The sequence below is a fragment of the Entelurus aequoreus genome, linkage group LG03, assembly GCF_033978785.1.
Source record: "Entelurus aequoreus isolate RoL-2023_Sb linkage group LG03, RoL_Eaeq_v1.1, whole genome shotgun sequence".
In the NCBI taxonomy this organism is placed as follows: Eukaryota; Metazoa; Chordata; class Actinopteri; order Syngnathiformes; family Syngnathidae; genus Entelurus; species Entelurus aequoreus.
In genome coordinates, this window is record NC_084733.1 from 56,396,085 (window position 1) to 56,412,338 (window position 16,254).

Consider the following 16,254-nt stretch of genomic DNA (forward strand, 5'->3'; position numbering starts at 1 on the left):
AAAGTTGAGGAATGCTCATCAAACACTTATTTGGAACATCCCACAGGTGTGCAGGCTAATTGGGAACAGGTGGGTGCCACGATTGGGTATAAAAACAGCTGCCCAAAAAATGCTCAGTCTTTCACAAGAAAGGATGGGGCGAGGTACACCCCTTTGTCCACAACTGCGTGAGCAAATAGTCAAACAGTTTAAGAACAATGTTTCTCAAAGTGCAATTGCAAGAATTTTAGGGATTTCAACATCTACGGTCCATAATATCATCAAAAGGTTCAGAGAATCTTGAGAAATCACTCCACGTAAGCGGCATGACCGGAAACCAACATTGAATGACCGTGACCTTCGATCCCTCAGACGGCACTGTATCAAAAACCGACATCAATCTCTAAAGGATATCACCACATGGGCTCAGGAACACTTCAGAAAACCACTGTCAGTAACTACAGTTGGTCGCTACATCTGTAAGTGCAAGTTAAAGCTCTACTAAGCAGAGCGAAAGCCATTTATCAACAACATCCAGAAACGCCGCCGGCTTCTCTGGGCCCGAGATCATCTAAGATGGACTGATGCAAATTGGAAAAGTGTTCTGTGGTCTGACGAGTCCACATTTCAAATAGTTTTTGGAAATATTCGACATCGTGTCATCCGGACCAAAGGGGAAGCGAACCATCCAGACTGTTATCGACGCAAAGTTCAAAAGCCAGCATCTGTGATGGTATGGGGGTGCATTAGTGCCCAAGACATGGGTAACTTACACATCTGTGAAGGCACCATTAATGCTGAAAGGTACATACAGGTTTTGGAACAACATATGCTGCCATCTAAGCGCCGTCTTTTTCATGGACGCCCCTGCTTATTTCAGCAAGACAATGCCAAGCCACATTCAGCATGTGTTACAACAGCGTGGCTTCGTACAAAAAGAGTGTGGGTACTTTCCTGGCACGCCTGTAGTCCAGACCTGTTTCCCATCAAAAATTTGTGGCGCATTATGAAGCGTAAAATACGACAGCGGAGACCCCGGACTGTTGAACGACTGAAGCTCTACATAAAACAAGAATGGGAAATAATTCCACTTTCAAAGCTTCAACAATTAGTTTCCTCAGTTCCCAATCGTTTATTGAGTGTTGTTAAAAGAAAAGGTGATGTAACACAGTGGTGAACATGCCCTTTCCCAACTACTTTGGCACGTGTTGCAGCCATGAAATTCTAAGTTAATTATTATTTGCAAAAAAAAAAAAAAGTTTATGAGTTTAAACATCAAATATCTTGTCTTTGTAGTGCATTCAATTGAATATGGCTTGAAAATGATTTGCAAATCATTGTATTCCGTTTATATTTACATCTAACACAATTTCCCAACTCATATGGAAACAGGGTTTGTAGATGAGATCCCAGGTCCACTGTGTTCTCCCCTATTACTTGGTCAACGTCAACATACACTTTAGTCGGCATAAAATGAAGGACTTAATAAGATAGATAGATAGATAGATAGATAGTACTCCTAATAAGTTAAAGTACCAATGATTGTCACACGCACACTCTAGGTGTGGTGAAATTTGTCCTCTGCATTTGACCCATCCTCTTTTTTACTCCCTGGAAGGTGAAGGGAGCAGTGGGCAGCAGCGGTGGCCACGCCCGGGAATAATTTTTGGTGATTCAACCCCCAATTCCAACCCTTAATGCTGAGTGCCAAGCAGGGAGGTAATGGGTCCCATTTTTATAGTCTTTGGTATGACTCGGCCGGGGTTATAACTCACGACCTACCGATCTCAGGGCGGACACTCTATAACCACTAGGCCACTGAGTAGGTTCTTACAGCAGAAATTTTTAATGAACAATCAGTCTGTGTATGTAGACAAGCTTAGTGGTTATGTCAAAATCAGTAAAACGGTAAAGGAACTAACTGCTGTATCTTCAAATCTTCGACATAGGATTAACGGTTCTCCTTTTGAGGTAAACTTCTCGGCCGTTCTTTCATACCTTTTTCCACAACAAAGAAAATGCACCAATTTAAATGTTACACAAATGGAGGAAAACAATGACAAAAATATGTTGTAACTTATTTGAGTTAGTCAGTCTCAGGGATGTCAACCTGAATGGGTTCCACTGTATCTATACACGAGAATCTGCCATAGCAGTGTACTGTGCATAAATAATCAATACTGTATCTGCAGAGACTTGTTCAGGGTGTACCCCGCCTTCCGCCTGAATGCAGCTGGGATAGGCTCCAGCACCCCCTGCGACCCCGTGAGGGACAAGCGGTAGAAAATGGATGGATGGATGCATGGATCTGCAGAGAAACATATACAAAACATGCAGATGTAAAAGACAGCTGTACTTTACAACAGTGGTCCCCAACCTTTTTGTAGCTGCGGACCGGTCAACACTTGAAAATTTGTCCCACGGACCGGGGTGGGGGGTAGGGGGAAATGTTTTTTTTGTCATAAAGAAATACAATCATGTGTGCTTACGGACTGTATCCCTGCAGACTGTATGGATCTATATATAATGTATATATTGTGTTTTTTATGTTGATTTAATAAAAAAAATAAAATAAATAAATATATATATATATATATATATATATATATATATATATATATATATATATATATATATATATATATATATATATATATATATATATATATAATTTTTTTTTCTTCTTGTGCGGCCCGGTACCAATCGGTCCACGGACCAGAACCGGGCCACGGCCCGGTGGTTGGGGACTGCTTTACAAGATAAAGACTCACTACAAATACCTGTATAACTAAATATAACTGTATGTTTTCCCAATCATCTATTGATACAGAGTCTAAATAAAGGGTTTATTCACCATCTAGCCTCATAGTCATATACTGACAGAAGAGCCTGGTTATGTACTGAGAGAAGAACAATGTTATTGTATCAAGCAACTCGGTGTGTTATAACACCACAGGTTTATTACTTCCAGTGAGCAAAATAAATCACTCTTAGCCTTATGCACAACTGTAGAACTTGCATTTCTCATCTGACTGATTAAAAGTGGAAATGTGATGTATTCGAGCCATAACTATTTGCAGCTTGCAAGCTGTTATTGGTTGGAAGGATAACGTATCCTTTAAAGGCCTACTGAAACCCACTACTACCGACCACGCAGTCTGATAGTTTATATATCAATGATGAAATCTTAACATTATAACACATGCCAATACGGCCGGGTTAACTTATAAAGTGACATTTTAAATTTGCCGCTAAACTTCCGGTTCGAAACGCCTCTGAGGATGACGTATGCGTGTGACGTAGCCCGACGAACACGGGTATGCCTTCCACATTGAAGCCGATACGAAAAAGCTCTGTTTTCATTTCATAATTCCACAGTATTCTGGACATCTGTGTTCGTGAATCTGTTTCAATCATGTTCATTGCATTATGGAGAAGGAAGCCGAGCAAGCAAAGAAGAAAGTTGTCGGTGCGAAATGGACGTATTTTTCGAACGTAGTCAGCCACAACAGTACACAGCCGGCGCTTCTTTGTTTACATTCCCGAAAGATGCAGTCAAGATGGAAGAACTCGGATAACAGAGACTCTAACCAGGAGGACTTTTGATTTGGATACACAGACGCCTGTAGAGAACTGGGACAACACAGACTCTTACCAGGATTACTTTGATTTGGATGACAAAGACGCAGACGTGCTACTGTGAGTATGCAGCTTTGGCTTTTTTTTGCGTATGTACGTAACTTTTTTTAAATATATAAGCTTTATGAACCTTGGGTTAGGTGAACGGTCTTTTGGGCTGAGTGATTGTGTGTGTTGATCATGTGTTTGAATTGTATTGGCGTGTTCTATGGAGCTAGCAGAGGAGCTAGGAGCTAGCATAACACGTACCGTACCGTACGTGCGCGTCACGTACGTAACTTTTTAAAAATATATAAGCTTTATGAACCTTGGGTTAGGTGAACGGTCTTTTGGGCTGAGTGATTGTGTGTGTTGATCGGGTGTTTGAATTGTATTGGCGTGTTCTATGGAGCTAGGAGCTAGCAGAGGAGCTAGGAGCTAGCATAACAAACACGCAGGTGTTATTATGCAGGATTAATTTGTGGCATATTAAATATAAGCCTGGTTGTGTTGTGGCTAATAGAGTATATATATGTCTTGTGTTTATTTACTGTTGTAGTCATTCCCAGCTGAATATCAGGTACCGTGAGTATGCAGCCTTGGCTGCTAAACATTCGATAACTTGACCGTATGTGCGCGTCACGTACGTAACTTTTTAAAAATATATAAGCTTTATGAACCTTGGGTTAGGTAAACGGTCTTTTGGGCTGAGTGATTGTGTGTGTTGATCAGGTGTTTGAATTGTATTGGCGTGTTCTATGGAGCTAGGAGCTAGCAGAGGAGCTAGGAGCTAGCATAACAAACACGCAGGTGTTTTTATGCAGGATTAATTTGTGGCATATTAAATATAAGCCTGGTTGTGTTGTGGCTAATAGAGTATATATATGTCTTGTGTTTATTTACTGTTGTAGTCATTCCCAGCTGAATATCAGGTCACCCCCGGCTCTCACAGCATCTTCCCTATCTGAATAGCTTCAACTCCCCACTAGTCCTTCACTTGCACTTTACTCATCCACAAATCTTTCATCCTCGCTCAAATTAATGGGGAAATTGTCGCTTTCTCGGTCCGAATCTCTCTCACTTCATGCGGCCGTCATTGTAAACAATAGGGAACTTTGCGTATATGTTCAACTGACTACGTCACGCTACTTCCGGTAGGTGCAAGCCTTTTTTTTATCAGATACCAAAAGTTGCAATCTTTATCGTCGTTGTTCTATACTAAATCCTTTCAGCAAAAATATGGCAATATCGCGAAATGATCAAGTATGACACATAGAATAGATCTGCTATCCCCGTTTAAATAAAAAAAATTCATTTCAGTAGGCCTTTAAGGGGGCAAATGTAAACCCAGTGGATTGTGGGGGATGCAGTTTTAAGGACAGATAGAACAAGCTGCAAGCGGTTGCTGTATGTTTCAGTGTTACCTCATTACCCACAATCCCTTGTGGTGCCTGAGCATGCGTGGTGTATGTTTTCCAATCCATGTGTAGGCGAATCACATGTGAAGAAAACGTCGATCGTCATGTCTCTGCTGTAGCAGAGCTTCGCGCAAGATTCCCGCTTTGTTTTGACATCTGCTTGTTTTCTTTTCCGCACACGCCTTTACCGAAGAATGAGCGAAAACGATGACATCGAAGTCGACAGCGATGTATGTGTCTCAGTTTCCCTTAGAAAGCAGCTACAGTCCGCTAGCTTAGCAGCAACTTTGTAGCCGCAGCCCGTGTGAGCTACACCGAGTTAGCCAGCTAGCAGGCTAACTCCTAGACTGTTTCAACCAACAGTGAAAAGTCTTTGGAAACTATCTTTCATTCTCGGTTGTCACCGTTTGGTGTGCTATTAAAATATGAAGGACACATTCTGATGAAGTTGTGGCGTCGACTTGGTGTTTACAACCTTTTTAGATTTGGTCTTTCTCGTAGTTCGTAGCCAACTGTTTAAACAACAACTGTCTGGTTGCTATGAATATATTCTGAAGACTGACATGTGGGTTAGATCAGTTTAGAATGCCCTTAGATAAATATTTAACTATTAAACCACATACCTTGATGACACGTTATTAACAACTATTGTACGCGCTTACAGCAAGGTCAGCTCATGTGAAAGGTTAAGTTTCCTAGATTGATTTTCAAATATTACCTAATTCCAATTGTGTGCTTTAAACTCACGCTTTGCTTAATATGCAATTCGAATAGCAATATTATTATCAATATAGAATGACCCATACTGCTAACCTAGTGCTACAGCGCTTCACGTTCGTGTCATGTCGTGCTTAGTATTGCGTCGAATTTTGGTCATTAAGTGCAAAACCTTTCTTAAAATAATTTGTGTAGATTTGTGTTCCAATACGATGCTGACAGAGACTGCTCTCCTGATGTTGTATCAGGCTACTTGTGTGGTTCCCTGCACCCCCTTTACAGCATGTGACAGTGATATTTGCCCAGTGAAATTCTTACATTGCACGTTTAAGCATTTTATCTTTCCTAATTAATGTACGCATAATATCATGCCACATCCTCGATCTAGTTATTTTTCTGAGCCGTAGATTCCCCTCCCCCTCTTGTTTAAGCTCCTGCTCATAGACCCACTCACTGCTTGCAGGCCTGTCAAGCCTTCATCTCCTAACGTGATGTTTAGGCTCATTTGTGCACACCTTAACACAATATTTAGGTCACTTGTCGTTTTGCATGCTTCAATTTGCATAGGGTATTACCATTCAGTTTGGTGCGCAAATATAATTGTGGTAAATTATTTGTGCATGTGCGCATTTTGTCTGACAAGGAAACTTCCTGCAAATCAATAATAGGAAAATGCCACATTATAGATTTTCGTCAACAAAGAAATATATCGTTACACTCAGGTTTGCATTGATGTTTGACGTTACACTGCATGAGCCTGGAGGGTATTTCTGTTCCGTAAACCTTATCTTCATTTGCATCCTGCTTGACTCTGCGGTTTAAATGAAATTAGAGATTGGTATTGGTCTACATTTCATTCATCAACTTTGGAGAGAAAGTCATAATTATTTTCATATTTTTAATGCGGTGGATTCTCATGCACTACTGTTTTAATGCCAGTGTTGTGCTGAGGAGTTGTTAATTTAGGCCTGAGTTGACTTTTGCCAGACCACAAACTAGTCGAATTAACAGCACCTCTGCTGGTGGCAGCCAAGTAGTACACTTTATTTTGTCGCAATGACCCAAAGGCAAAATCATTACCAGGGTTGCTGGGGCCTATCCCAGCTGCACTCGGGCAATCAATTCCAATTCAGAAAAATCATTATTATGAATATTGATACTTTCAATGCAATTTCCCCTGGTTCATGGACAAGAGTTGATCTATTACTTGATAATTCATTGGCTCAATGAACGACAATATGAAATTAGCGATTTTTTGGAAGGAAGAAACATTGGATGGGATTTAATTCTTGGTGTAGTAACACTAGAGATTTCAAGACAAATCTGCTTGTATTTACTCCAATCCATATAAACATCTTAACTCCCTAAACCCTAAATGCTCGTTTTTGTTCTAAAAAAACACAAATCAGGCAAATAGATTGGAATTAAGGTGTAGGCCACCATTGCAGCCCAGCACTTTGCTTGGTGATGTCATGCACATTCATTTAATGCACAAACACGAGGAATGTATTGAAAGTGCTTTGCACCAGTTAATTTAACTTTGCCTTTTACAGGCAGACAAGCGAGCACATCACAACGCGCTGGAGCGCAAACGCAGGGACCACATTAAAGACAGCTTTCACAGTTTACGAGACTCTGTGCCTGCACTGCAAGGAGAAAAGGTGGGGATCGAAGTATGTATTTTCAAAATACTTTTCATTCAGACTGTATATTTTCAAAGATTTTGTATTGTCAATTTTTCCATACACAATGTAGCATGTATGCACAGGCTTTTAATAAAATAGACAAGTCTGCTATAACCATACTTGCCAACCTTGAGACCTCCAAATTCGGGAGATTTGGGGTTGGGCGGGGTTAAGGGGGAGGAGTATATAGCTAGAATTCACTTACATTCAAGTATTTCTTGTATATATATATATATATATATATATATATATATATATATAAATAAAATAAATATTTGACTTTCAGTGAATTCTAGCTATATATAAATATGTATTTTATTATATATATATATATATATATATATATACATATAAATAAAATAAATACTTGAATTTCAGTGTTCATTTATTTACACGTACACACATAACACTCCTCTCTACTCATTGTTGTATTTGAAAGTGCAATGCTTTGCAGCCAGTAGCACAGCCTTTGAAGGAGCATAGGTATGTGCAGTGTAATATTCTGGGTTGGAGTCAATAACCAGGCGGATGAAGTTACGTCTCTTTACTTCATACTTCAGAACCGACTCCTATCCTTGCCGTCAGGGTGCGCAATACATTGTAAACCGTTGGCCAACCAAAAGTAACCACATAACGCTATAGTGTTCTGTGGTTACTTTTTAAACCGTTGGCCAACCAAAAAGTAACTTTTTGGTTGGCCAACGGTTTACGTTGTATTGCGCACCCTGACGGCAAGTGTGGGAGTCGGTTCTGAAGTATGAAGTAAAGAGCAGACGTGACGACAGGCTGTCCTCACTCAGGTCCACACGGACCTGGAGGGGGCGTGCCTTAAGTCCGGCTGAAAATCGGGAGAAATTCGGAAGAATGGTTGTCCCGGGAGATTTTCGGGAGAGGCACTGAAATTCGGGAGTCTCCCGGAAAATTCGGAAGGGTTGGCAAGTATGGTTATTACATGCAAATCTGGACCAGGGCTTCGCCTTAATGTAACTGACCGTGGCGCACAGCCACAGCAAAACTATAGCTGCCACAACTTAAAAATAAGGGTTTTTACATGAAAATAAATTAAAGTTATATCATGTATTGTAGACTCCAGAAGAAGTCACGCAAAGTCTGACTTTTATTGCCAATCTTATGCTAATCGCCAGCCCAATTCCACAGTATTCCCTCCCGTTTAAACATGTACGCCTCCGTGCTTCTCCAGACACGCAACCCTTTCTCATTTTCCGCCAATCCCTTTTGAGGCACGGATGGTGTGTTAGCGAACATGGGAACAATGAACATCAAATCAAAATCACAGGAGCATAAAACATTACCGCCAGCAGGTTGTTTCAGTATGAATGGCCATATGTAGCCTATTATTTGCGAACTATGGACTAGTGATGTACCAAAAATTTGACCGCCTACCTACCTTTGGTAGTCGAAGTGTGTTCGACTAGGATGTTATGACTACGTAACAATACACTCAAGATAGTCTGCAGTGGAGGCAGCATGTCTGCGATGTGGCCGTAGTTTAATATACCGAGACGTACCTGCAGATGTCATGCTCGCTGCACTTCACTTCTTTCGTTGCGGACATCAAGAGACAGAAGTAGAGTCTCTAAACACGAGTACAGTCTATGATAAGACCACAAATAGAGGCTAGATTTGTTGTTAGTCGTTTTTTAACAAATAAAAAGTCACTAAAAGGCTCTAGACACTTGAAAAATTCTCAACAAAGTACATTGTACAATAAGCAGCAACAATTAAAAAAATATAGCATGTGTATATATATATATATATATATATATATATATACAGGTAAAAGCCAGTAAATTAGAATATTTTGAAAAACTTGATTTATTTCAGTAATTGCATTCAAAAGGTGTAACTTGTACATTATATTTATTCATTGCACACAGACTGATGCATTCAAATGTTTATTTCATTTAATTTTGATGATTTGAAGTGGCAACAAATGAAAATCCAAAATTCCGTGTGTCACAAAATTAGAATATTACTTAAGGCTAATACAAAAAAGGGATTTTTAGAAATGTTGGCCAACTGAAAAGTATGAAAATGAAAAATATGAGCATGTACAATACTCAATACTTGGTTGGAGCTCCTTTTGCCTCAATTACTGCGTTAATGCGGCGTGGCATGGAGTCGATGAGTTTCTGGCACTGCTCAGGTGTTATGAGAGCCAAGGTTGCTGGTAGACGGCTGCGTTGACCCTGGATCTCAGGAAACAGAGTGGACCGACACCAGCAGATGACATGGCACCCCAAACCATCACTGATGGTGGAAACTTTACACTAGACTTCAGGCAACGTGGATCCTGTGCCTCTCCTGTCTTCCTCCAGACTCTGGGACCTCGATTTCCAAAGGAAATGCAAAATTTGCTTTCGTCAGAAAACATGACTTTGGACCACTCAGCAGCAGTCCAGCTCTTTTTTCCAGGGTCAACGCAGCCGTCTACCAGCAAGTTTTAGAGCACTTCATGCTTCCTGCTGCTGACCTGCTCTATGGAGATGGAGATTTCAAGTTCCAACAGGACTTGGCGCCTGCACACAGCGCAAAATCTACCCGTGCCTGGTTTACGGACCATGGTATTTCTGTTCTAAATTGGCCCGCCAACTCCCCTGACCTTAGCCCCATAGAAAATCTGTGGGGTATTGTGAAAAGGAAGATGCAGAATGCCAGACCCAAAAACGCAGAAGAGTTGAAGGCCACTATCAGAGCAACCTGGGCTCTCATAACACCTGAGTAGTGCCAGAAACTCATCGACTCCATGCCACGCCGCATTAACGCAGTAATTGAGGCAAAAGGAGCTCCAACCAAGTATTGAGTACTGTACATGCTCATATTTTTCATTTTCATACTTTTCAGTTGGCCAACATTTCTAAAAATCCCTTTGTTGTATTAGCCTTAAGTAATATTCTAATTTTGTGACACACGGAATTTTGGATTTTCATTTGTTGCCACTTCAAATCATCAAAATTAAATGAAATAAACATTTGAATGCATCAGTCTGTGTGCAATGAATAAATATAATGTACAAGTTACACCTTTTGAATGCAATTACTGAAATAAATCAAGTTTTTCAAAATATTCTAATTTACTGGCTTTTACCTGTATATATCTCCATCCATCCATTTTCTACTGCTTGTCCCTTTCGGGGTGGCGGGGTGCTGGAGCCTATCCCAGCTGCATTTGGGAAGGCGGAGTACACCCTGGACAAGTCGCCACCTCATTGCAGGGCCAACACAAAAATGTGATCATATCTATCATTTTTTATACTGACAATGATATCGGCATACCAACAAGCTTGCTAGAGAGTATGTCCACAGTCTGGGATTATTTTCAAGTTTTGCCTATAGATTGTAAATATGTAATTTGCAGTGAGTGACGTAAAGCGACTTGGGAGAATAAGGCGTCTTTTGTCAGTACTTCTAATCTAATATCAACCCTCAGAAAGAATCACATGGAGTCACACAGCTTCTGTTTGCAGAAAAATAAAATGCGGCCTGTGGTACTGACAAAACCTACTCAGGGAAATCCAAGAGACAAAATTGATAAGAATGAGGCATACGAAGAATTGGACATATACAGGTCTATCTGTAGCAGAGTAGGAGAAAGTTATGCATACACTTTTCTTCAGTCCACAGCAATCCGTGGTGCTTTTAAGGACCACCGACCAATCACACCACCTGACGAAATAACATCCTCAGTGAAGCATAAAGACATTAACATGCAAAACTGTAAGATTTCTAACACCAGTTTAAAATTTCACTAATTGTATTAGTCTAGGTTTCAGTTTAAGTTATTGCAGTGGTGCTCAAACTTTTTTGACCAAGTACCACCTCAGAAAAAAACTTTGTTCCAAGTACCACCATAATGACCAACATTAAAATACATTAGCATCGTAGACCTAAGTATTCATTAAAAACAAAGCAAAGGTTTTATTTGACAAGTATATTCAATATATTTGGCTACTGTAAGATTACACGCAGTTTGTACAGTAACACTGAATATAGGAAAATAAAACACTGTAACTTAAGAGATTCTTTGGGTTGTCACTGGATGTATCCCACGTACCAATAGGAGTACACGTACCACAGTTTGAAAATCCCTGAGTTAGTGGATAAACAGGCAGCAGGGGAGGTTTTCATAATTTCATAATTTGTCTACACTCTAGTAGTCATCTTAGAATGATACTCACGCCTGAGACTAGGTGGCAACAATTTCATTTCATTTCATTTCATTTCATTTCATTCATGTTTATTTCGAATATGTAGACAAAACAAAAACAACACATTTTGAAAAAAACAACAAAAAAGCCATTCAAGAATCCATCCATCCATCTTCTTCCGCTTATCCGAGGTCGGGTCGTGGGGGCAACAGCTTAAGCAGGGAAGCCCAGACTTCCCTCTCCCCAGTCACTTCGTCCAGCTCCTCCCGGGGGATCCCGAGGCGTTCCCAGGCCAGCCGGGAGACATAGTCTTCCCAACGTGTCCTGGGTCTTCCCCGTGGCCTCCTACCGGTCGGACGTGCCCTAAACACCTCCCTAGGGAGGCGTTCGGGTGGCATCCTGACCAGATGCCCGAAACACCTCATCTGGCTCCTCTCGATGTGGAGGAGCAGCGGCTTTACTTTGAGCTCCCCCCGGATGGCAGAGCTTCTCACCCTATCTCTAAGGGAGAGCCCCGCCACCCGGCGGAGGAAACTCATTTCGGCCGCTTGTACCCGTGATCTTGTCCTTTCGGTCATAACCCAAAGCTCATGACCATAGGTGAGGATGGGAACGTAGATCGATCGGTAAATTGAGAGCTTTGCCTTCCGGCTCAGCTCCTTCTTCACCACAACGGATCGATACAGCGTTCGCATTACTGAAGACGCCGCACCGATCTGCCTGTCGATCTCACGATCCACTCTTCCCTCACTCGTGAACAAGACTCCGAGGTACTTGAACTCCTCCACTTGGGGCAGGGTCTCCTCCGCAACCCGGAGATGGCACTCCACCCTTTTCCGGGCGATAACCATGGATTCGGACTTGGAGGTGCTGATTCTCATCCCAGTCGCTTCACACTCAGCTGCGAACCGATCCAGCGAGAGCTGAAGATCCTGGCCAGATGAAGCCATCAGGACCCCATCATCTGCAAAAAGCAGTTATTCAAGAATGAATAACAAAAACAACAATAATAATAATAGTAATAATAAAAAGCAAAAGAAACAAGAAATGAAAATAAACATTAATGTAAACATATCCGAAAAGGAGTGAGAAGAAGTAAAAACTTATGTACTCCCACCCCTCTTATTACTTACTGTATGTTTAATGATAATAATAATAATAATAGTATATAAAAATGTTATGTCATATAAATAAATAAACATATACAAGTATGTACATATATATATATATATATATATATATATATATATATATATATATATATATATATATATATATATATATATATATATATATATATATATATATATATATATATATATAGTGCAGTTCACTATATCCTGTGAACAATATATTTTTGTACATTCCTTTTTTAAAAACAATTTTTTTTTAAACACTGATGCTTGGACTTTGCTTATGTACTTCGCTCAGATTGTTCCACAACTTGACACCTGTGATGGAAATGCGAAAACTTTTCATGGTGGAATTTCTCATCTGAATTTTAAAATTGAGTTCTCTCCTCAAACTATGCCCCCCTTACGTTCACTAAACATGTTTTGAATGTTCAGTGGTAACAAATGGTTCCTAGCCCTGTACATAGTTATTGCTGTTTGATATGAGACAATGTCGGTGAATTTTAATAATTTAGACTGTAGAAATAGTGCATTGGTGTGTTCCAGATAGCCGACCTTGTGAATGGTCCTTACTGCTCTTTTTTGTAAAATGATTAGTGACTGTAACGAACTTTTGTAATTGTTACCCCAGACTTCAGTACAGTAGTTGTGCTCAATGCTCAATCTAATCAACAGACTCCCTGTTCTACCCAGGAGCAGGAGTAAGTACACGTGTATAGAGCTAACAAATGCAAAGAGATTGAGAAGTTTGTGACAGGAATTTTAAAAAAAGGAGTCATTTTGTATATCTTATTTTGTACAGAATTGCAAGATGTGACTCGCATTAGTTCGAGGAGCTGCTGCATATATTGGCATTGCTATCGGAAATGTAGTGCTGGATGAAGTGATGGATATCAGTTTAAAAAAAGCCATTATTGGACATCCCGAGTTATTTTAGTACCATTACGTCTTTACAACAAAATCCATACCAAAGTGAACTAATGTGCTGCTTCATAAAAAAACAACAACATTGTGACTTCAAAGACGTGTACCTAATAAATTGGTTGTTCAATACTATCTGTTTTGTGTTGTTGTTGCCACCGTACCACTTTATCGATTACTAAACTTGTCTGCTGACAGAACTCTGTTAAACAGGCTTCCCGAGCACAGATTCTTGACAAAGCCACCGAGTACATCCAGTACATGAGACGAAAAAACCACACTCACCAGCAAGACATTGATGACTTAAAGAAGCAGAATGCACTGCTGGAGCAGCAGGGTATGTAGAACATATATATATATATATATATATATATATATATATATATATATATATATATATATATAAATATATATATATATATATATATATATATATATATATACATGTATATATATGTATATATATATACACACATATATATGTATATATATATATATATATATATATATATATATATATATATATATATATATATGTATATATATATATGTATATATATATATATGTATATATATGTATATATATATATATGTATGTATGTATGTATATACAAATTTTATCCCGAAAAAATGGGACCTCCAAAGTCAAATGCCTCTAAAGTTTTACTATTTGGAGACGTGCAAAGAGGAAAAGTGTAATGATAACCATAGAATTTGATCTTATTACGACATTGAACAGTGTTGCAGACATGGAGGTTCCACTTTAGGGCTTTTTCAAATATGATACGTTGTGCAGCCTCTTGTGATGAGCTTGCTCATTGCAGTTCGAGCTCTGGAGAAGGCCAAGGGGAACAATCAGCTCCAAACCAACTACTCCTCTGACAGCAGCTTGTACACAAACCGCAAAGGCAGCGCGGTATCGGCCTTCGACGGCGGCTCCGACTCCAGCTCGGAATCAGAGCCTGAAGAGCCGCCCAACAGGAAAAGGCTGCGCGTGGAGCCTAGCTAGATTTTCCAACAGACTTGTTTTGGTTTTGTTTTTTGCCCACCAGCCTGAAACTCCTCTTAGCTGTGTGCATTCAGCCCTGCCTTCTTCTTACGTCAGTCAGGAGGCGAGGTGGAGACTGTGTGAAAGAGGTGCTATATTGTGTATCAAATGCTTCGACCTTTCTAAGCATCCTGTCATCCCTCCTCTCTTGTCCTAGCGTGCTCCCCCTTCCTCCTCCCTCCCAAAGTGAGGCAGCTCTGCAGTTTTGAAGGACTTGACGCTTTTCAAACTTCACAATGACGTTCTTTAACGAATGTGGAGATGAAAAGGTACGAGGCGTTGAGTCGGACAACCACTGCAATTTTTGGGAGGCGTTGCTTTGAAAAAATTGGCAATTGGAAATAGTTTACCTTTTGAATATTAATACTTTTTTCAGAAGAATGTGATGTTATGCAAAATGCGACTCTCCTTACTCATCGTAGATGGCTAAGGTTTTGTGTTTTGAAAATGTTTGTGAAATTAATTGAATCCCTTATTTATAGTGGTCCACCAAAATTGATGTCAGTTATGTTTGGCTTGAGATTTTCCAACACAGGTTGAGTTCTTGTTTTATTGCGACTAGTTAATTATTTATTTTTTCCTCTATTTTTATTACTATCAGACAGAATGAGAGAGTATAAAAAAAAATACCTAATCGATACTGAATGTTACACAATGCAGTTAACTTTATTTTTATGAATGAACTCTTGATTTAATGTTTAGCATATAATCTAAACCTAAATGGTGTCAGTTTTGCTAAGAAAAAAACTTCCCTGGAAATATTTGCTTGTGCTGGGAATGTTTCTTTCTCTATTTTTCCTTTTCTCAGAGGTAAACAACTAGTGTGTATGTAATCATTTTTTGTTCCATTCCGTGGAAATTACAGGTATGTTGTACATACTGCCAACAGGTGTCTTGCAAGTTAAGACATACCTTTATTATGACAATAAATACAACTTTTATCCTTATCGGATGTATTTCTAACTGCCTGGTTTCATGTCTTGTGGCAACATTTTGTGTGTGTTCTCTTTAAAGGGTTCCTATTAGGATTTTTTTCCCCATTTAAAACACTTCAGAATCAGAAATACTTAAATAATCCCAGAGGGGAAATTAAGATTTTCAGCACAATCCCATTCAAGATCAGACAGACATTACTGGGAGACAGAACAGGATCGCTGACGGGTCTGCCAACTTCCGGCGCCCCTTACAAAAAAGGTGTAGAAACAGGTAAACGCTGCGGAGGGAGGGGGGTGAGAAAAATACAATTTCTGGCTAAGCTTGGGCCCCTGGAAAGGGGGTCCAGACTGAGGCCAAGGAAAAAAACAACTTCATAGCCATAGCACACATAAACATGTTTGTAAGAGGGAAACATCAATGTACATTAAAAGAGCAGAGCTGATGCAACCAGCCACTCTACACACAGCCACTAAAGTAAAAAAAACAACATACACTGTGGTGGCCTCTGCAGTGTTTAACGCCATCGTCTGCTGGGGTGGGGGGAGCATGGCCAAAGACGAGCAGAACCAACAAAGCAACCAAGAGAGCCGACTACACCCTCGGCCGCCCACCAACTCTCGGCCAGTGTCCA

General features: G+C 40.0%; 1 protein-coding gene across 4 annotated transcripts; it reads left to right on the forward strand.

Moving 5' to 3' along the window:
- The first annotated feature begins 5,038 nt into the window (after positions 1-5,038).
- On the forward strand, positions 5,039-15,634 carry LOC133646657 (protein max-like). 4 transcript variants are annotated; one of them, XM_062042252.1, is made up of 4 exons: positions 5,039-5,245; positions 7,286-7,405; positions 13,853-13,976; positions 14,464-15,634. In XM_062042252.1, exons 1-4 carry the CDS (start codon positions 5,210-5,212, stop codon positions 14,646-14,648), a joined length of 465 nt encoding a protein of 154 aa, XP_061898236.1. In that variant the 5' UTR covers positions 5,039-5,209; the 3' UTR covers positions 14,649-15,634. The 4 variants fall into 4 exon arrangements, with proteins under 4 accessions (XP_061898236.1, XP_061898237.1, XP_061898235.1 ...); XM_062042253.1 differs by having other exon boundaries at positions 7,286-7,393; XM_062042251.1 differs by having other exon boundaries at positions 5,040-5,245; positions 7,286-7,393; positions 13,838-13,976.
- Positions 15,635-16,254: the final 620 nt, after the last annotated feature.